This window comes from Geospiza fortis, unplaced genomic scaffold, assembly GCF_000277835.1.
Source record: "Geospiza fortis unplaced genomic scaffold, GeoFor_1.0 scaffold735, whole genome shotgun sequence".
Taxonomy (NCBI): Eukaryota; Metazoa; Chordata; class Aves; order Passeriformes; family Thraupidae; genus Geospiza; species Geospiza fortis.
The window spans coordinates 112,677-118,436 of NW_005054739.1; the positions used below are offsets into that span (position 1 = coordinate 112,677).

The 5,760-nt window shown below is 51.6% G+C and overlaps 1 protein-coding gene across 1 annotated transcript in view; it reads right to left on the reverse strand.

Annotated features, from left to right (window-relative positions):
* Nucleotides 1–5,760, reverse strand: part of NCSTN (nicastrin) — a gene marked incomplete at its 5' end in the record, with an annotated part of 21,963 nt that overhangs the window by 3,331 nt on the left and 12,872 nt on the right. The window contains 4 exons of the mRNA XM_031065341.1: nucleotides 627–778; nucleotides 1,867–1,954; nucleotides 2,829–2,924; nucleotides 3,508–3,610. Coding sequence (XP_030921201.1) covers nucleotides 627–778; nucleotides 1,867–1,954; nucleotides 2,829–2,924; nucleotides 3,508–3,610 — 439 coding nt within the window. The remainder of the gene's footprint in view (nucleotides 1–626; nucleotides 779–1,866; nucleotides 1,955–2,828; nucleotides 2,925–3,507; nucleotides 3,611–5,760) is intronic.

The window sequence follows — 5,760 nt, forward strand, 5'->3', positions numbered from 1 at the left end:
AATCCCAATCCCATTATCCCAATCCCATTATCCCAAATCCCAATCCCATTATCCCAATCCCATTATCCCAAATCCCAATCCCATTATCCCAATCAGAATTCCCACCTCGGGCAGCGTTCCCAGTGTTTTCCCGGGGTTCTGGCACCGCTCCCATTATCCCAATCCCAATCCCATTATCCCAATCCCATTATCCCAAATCCCAATCCCATTATCCCAATCCCATTATCCCACATCCCAATCCCATTATCCCAATCCCATTATCCCAATCCCATTATCCCAAATCCCAATCCCATTATCCCAATCAGAATTCCCACCTCGGGCAGCGTTCCCAGTGTTTTCCCGGGGTTCTGGCACCGCTCCCGTTATCCCAATCCCAATCCCATTATCCCACTCACAATTCCCACCTCGGGCAGCGTTCCTGGAGTTTTCCTGGGGCTCTGGCACTGCTCCCGTTATCCCAATCCCAATCCCGTTATCCCAATCCCATTATCCCAATCCCATTATCCCAATCAGAATTCCCTCCTCGGGCAGCGTTCCGGGTGTTTTCCCGGGGCTCTGGCACCGCTCCCGTTATCCCAATCCCAATCCCATTATCCCAATCCCATTATCCCAATCAGAATTCCCACCTCGGGCAGCGTTCCGGGTGTTTTCCCGGGGCTCTGGCACTGCTCCCGGCTCAGGTTGGCGCTGCTCCCGGTCAGGTTCCCCAGCACCGCCTGCAGCAGCTGCGTGGTGTTGGTGGGGCTGGACACGGCCACGTAGTGCTGGGGGAACGGGCCTGGGAAACGGGAAAAACACGGGAAAAACGGGATTGGGAACGGGAATCACGGGATTGGGAACGGGAAAAATGGGAAAAACGGGATTGGGAACAGGAATCGCGGGATTGGGAACGGGAAAAATGGGAAAAACAGGATTTGGAACGGGAATCACGGGATTGGGAATGGGAAAAACGGGATTGGGAACGGGAATCACGGGATTGGGAACGGGAAAAATGGGAAAAACAGGATTTGGAACAGGAAAAATGGGAAAAACGGGATTGGGAATGGGAATCACGGGATTGGGAATGGGAAAAACAGGATGCGGAACGGGAAAAATGGGAAAAACGGGATTGGGAACGGGAATCACGGGATTGGGAATGGGAAAAATGGGAAAACCAGGATTTGGAACAGGAATCACGGGATTGGGAACAGGAGTAACGGGATTGGGAATGGGATTGGGAACGGGAAAAATGGGATTGGGAAACAGGAAAAACACGGGAAAAATGGGATTGGGAACGGGAAAAATGGGAAAAACGGGATTGGGAACAGGAATAACGCGGTTGGGAATGGGAATAACGGGGTTGGGAATGGGATTGGGAACAGGAAAAACGGGATTGGGAAACAGGAAAAACACGGGAAAAATGGGATTGGGAACAGGAATTACGAGATTCAGAAAAATGGGAACAGAAATGGGATTGGGAACAGGATTGGGAATGGGAATTACATCTCTGGGGGATGGGGAAAATGGGAATGGGAATTCAGGCTCTGGGGAATGAGGAAAAACGGGATTGGGGACAGGGAATCACAGCTGGAAAAATGGGGATTAGAGAGGGGAAAACGGGGATTGGAGAGGGGAAAAATGGGAATCATAGCCAGGAAAGATGGGAATTACAACTAGGAAAAATGGGAATTAGAGATGGGAAAAATGGGAATTACAGGCAGGAAAAATGGGGATCTCAGCTGGGCAAAATGGGAATTACAGCTGAGAAAAGCGGGGATCTCAGTTGGGAAAAATGAAGATCACAGCTCATGGGAATCAGAGCTGGAAAAAGGGGAATTCCAGCCGGGAATCCCAGCAGGAAAAGCGGGAACGGGGGTCTCTCCTCACCCAGGATTCCCTTCTGGTCGGGTTTGATCAGGGACTGGAACCAGGAGTTGTTGGAATTGAGCAGGAACCCGAAGAGCAGCCGAGTGACCTGGGGAGAAACCCCGGCATTCCCTCAGGGAAAACGGGGATCCCAGGAAAATGGGGAATCCCAGGAAAATGGGGAATCCCAGGAAAGTCAGGGATTCCGATTCCAGGGATCACAGGAAAAACGGGGATCCCAGGAAAATGGGGAATCCCAGGAAAATGGGGAATCCCAGGAAAAACAGGAATTCCAGGAAAATTGGGGAATCCCAGGAAAATGGGGAATCCCAGGAAAATCAGGGATTCCGATTCCAGGGATCCCAGGAAAAACGGGGATCCCAGGAAAATGGGGAATCCCAGGAAAATGGGGAATCCCAGGAAAATCAGGGATTCCGATTCCAGGGATCCCAGGAAAAACGGGAATTCCAGGAAAATGGGGAATCCCAGGAAAAACAGGAATTCCAGGAAAATTTGGGAATCCCAGGAAAATGGGGAATCCCAGGAAAATCAGGGATTCCGATTCCAGGGATCCCAGGAAAAACGGGAATTCCAGGAAAATGGGGAATCCCAGAAAAATTGTGGGTTCTGATTCCAGGGATCCCAGGAAAAAATGGGGATTCCGATTCCATGGATTTCAATTCTAGGAATCCCAGCAAAACTGTGGATTGTAATTCCAGGAATTCCAGGAGAATTAGGGATTCCAATCCCAGGGGTTCCAATTCTACGAATCCCAAGGAAATTGGGGATTCTAATTCCAGGGATTTTTGGGGATTCTGACTCCAGGGATTTCAGCAAAGGAATTTTCCAATTCCAGGGAAATTGGGGATTTTAATCCCAGGGATCCCAGGAAAATTGGGCATTCCAGGGAAACTGGGGATGCCAGACCGACTGTGGATTCCCACTGCAGCATTCCCACCGCTCATTCCCAGCACAATTCCCACCGTTTTGGGATCCGCCCGGATGTTCTCAGTCCCGGTTTTTCCCCCGGCCAGGGAGAACAGAGCCCGGGCCAGCAGCGTGGCCACCTCGGCCAGGGCCTGGAGAACGGGACAAACCCGGGAATTACGGGAATCCCGGGAATTCTGGGAAAACGTCCGGCCCCAAGCTCCCCCATCCCAACGCTCCCGGGTCCTTCCCGCCCTCATTCCCGGCTTTTCCCTCCTCTCCCCACTCCCAAATCCCTCCCAGCTCCTTCCCAACTTCTCCCACCTTTCCCTCCCCTCCAATTCCCATTCCTGCCCGGATTCTGAGTCCCAGGAATCACCTGGATCCCAAATCTCAAGAATCCCTTGGATCCCAAATCCTACGAATCCTCTGGATCCCAAACCCGAGGAATTCCCAGCTCCTGAACCCTAGGAATCCCCTGGATCCCAAGTCCTGGATCCCAAATCCCAGATGCCAAATTCCAGGAATTCCCGTCTCCCAAACCCCAGGAATCCCCCAGATCCTAGGAATCCCTCGGATGCCAAACCCCAAGAATTCCCATCTCCCAAATCCCAGGAATCCCCTGGATCCCAAGCCCCAAAATCCAGGAATCCCCAGGATCCCAAGTCCCAGATCCCAAACCCCAGGAATCCCCGGATCCTCCGAACCCCAGGAATTCCGGGAATCCCGCGGGACCTTGGCGGTGTCGGTGACGAAGTCCAGCTGCTCCTCGGGGCTCATTCCCTCAGGATAACGCATCCCGATGTTCTCGGCCGTGTCGTAGATGCTCTGGAAGTACCTGGGAACAAAATCCGGGAAAAACCCGTGAAAAATCCAGGATGGGGCTGGAATTCCCATCCCAGAGGGAAAACCCCACTGGAGAAGGGACCAGGAATTTCCCATTCCCGGGAATTAAATGAGGAGGGGTCAGAATGCCGAAGCTTCTCCCGAGGGATTTTCTGGGATTAACGAGGAGGGCTCGGAATTCCCGCCTGGGATTTTCCAGGCTGAGGTTGGAATTTCAGACCCCGTTCCATGAGCTGGGAAGGGGAACATTCCCAAAGGATCCGAGGAAAAGTTGGGAATTCCAAGAGGTTTTTATCAATTCGTCATCCATCGACGGCTGATCCCGGCTGGAATTCCAAGGGAATTCCCACATTCCCGGGAAAGCCGGGATGATCCCAGAGCTGGGATTTGGGGTTTTTGGGATTCCCAAATTCCCGCTGCGGATCCCAGAATTCCTTCGGAAACGCCGGAGCGGGGTCACGGGGGGTGATCCTGAAAAAAAACCCCCCTGGAAGGGGAGAGGAAACAGCCGGGGAATAATTCCATGAAAAATTCCGGGAGCAGCCTCCGGAAGCGCAGCTGCGGCTCCGGCGCCTCCGGGCTCGGGGCCAGGAACGTTCTCCCGGAAAAAGCCGGAATTTCCTCTCGCCTGTCCGAGCAATTCCCTGCCGCTCCTCCGAGCATTCCCAGCGCTCCCGCCGGGCCGCCGTTCCCACGGGAAGGGTCAAACCCGGCTGGAAATCCCGGATTTTCGGGACGGGATTCCGGTGAGATCCCACTGGAATGCCCGGAATTCCCGGATTTTACCTGTCCCGCAATTCCCAGAATTCCGGGATTTGTACCTGTTCCGGAATGCACAGAATTCCCAGAATTCCAGGATATTTTACCAGCTCCAGAATTTCTGGGTTTTACCTGTTCTGGAATTCCCAGAATTCCTGGAATTCCAGGATTTATACCTGCTCTGGAATTCCTGGTTTTTTTATCTGCCCTGGAATGCCCAGAATTCCCAGATTTTACCTGTCCCAGCATTCCTGGCATTCCCAGTTTTACCTGTCCCAGAATTCCTGGAATTCCCAGCATTCCTGGATTTTACCTGTCCCAGAATTCCCAGATTTACCTGTCCAAGAATTCCTGGATTTTACCTGTCCCAGAAATCCCGGCACTCCCAGATTTACCTGTCCCGGAATTCCCAGTTTTCTACCCGTCCCAGAATTCCTGGAATTCTCAGATTTTACCTGCCCTGGAATTCCCAGAATTCCCACATTTTACCTGTCCCAGAATTCCCAGATTTTACCTACCCGTCCCAGAATTTCCAGTATGGCATTCCCAGATTTACCTGTCCCAGAATTTCCAGTTTTTACCCGTCCCAGAATTTCCAGTTTTTACCCGTCCCAGAATTCCTGGAATTCTGAGTTTCACCTGCCCCGGAATTCCCACGTTTTACCTGTCCCAGAATTCCCAGGTTTTACCTGTCCTGGAATTCCCAGCATTCCCAGGTTTTACCTGTCCTAGAATTCCTGGAATTCCCAGGTTTTACCCATCCCAGAATTCCCAGATTTTACCTGTCCTAGAATTCCCAGATTTTACATGTCCCAGAATTCCCAGGTTTTACCTGTCCTAGAATTCCCGGAATTCCCAGGTTTTACCTGTCCTAGAATTCCCGGAATTCCCAGGTTTTACGTGTCCCAGCATTCCCAGGTTTTACCTGTCCTGGAATTCCCAGCATTCCCAGATTTTACCTGTCCTAGAATTCCCAGATTTTACATGTCCCAGAATTCCCAGGTTTTACCTGTCCTAGAATTCCCGGAATTCCCAGGTTTTACGTGTCCCAGCATTCCCAGGTTTTACCTGTCCTGGAATTCCCAGCATTCCCAGATTTTACCTGTCCTAGAATTCCCAGATTTTACATGTCCCAGAATTCCCAGGTTTTACCTGTCCTAGAATTCCCGGAATTCCCAGGTTTTACGTGTCCCAGCATTCCCAGGTTTTACCTGTCCTGGAATTCCCAGCATTCCCAGATTTTACCTGTCCTAGAATTCCCAGATTTTACATGTCCCAGAATTCCCAGGTTTTACCTGTCCTAGAATTCCCGGAATTCCCAGGTTTTACGTGTCCCAGCATTCCCAGGTTTTACCTGTCCTGGAATTCCCAGCATTCCCAGAT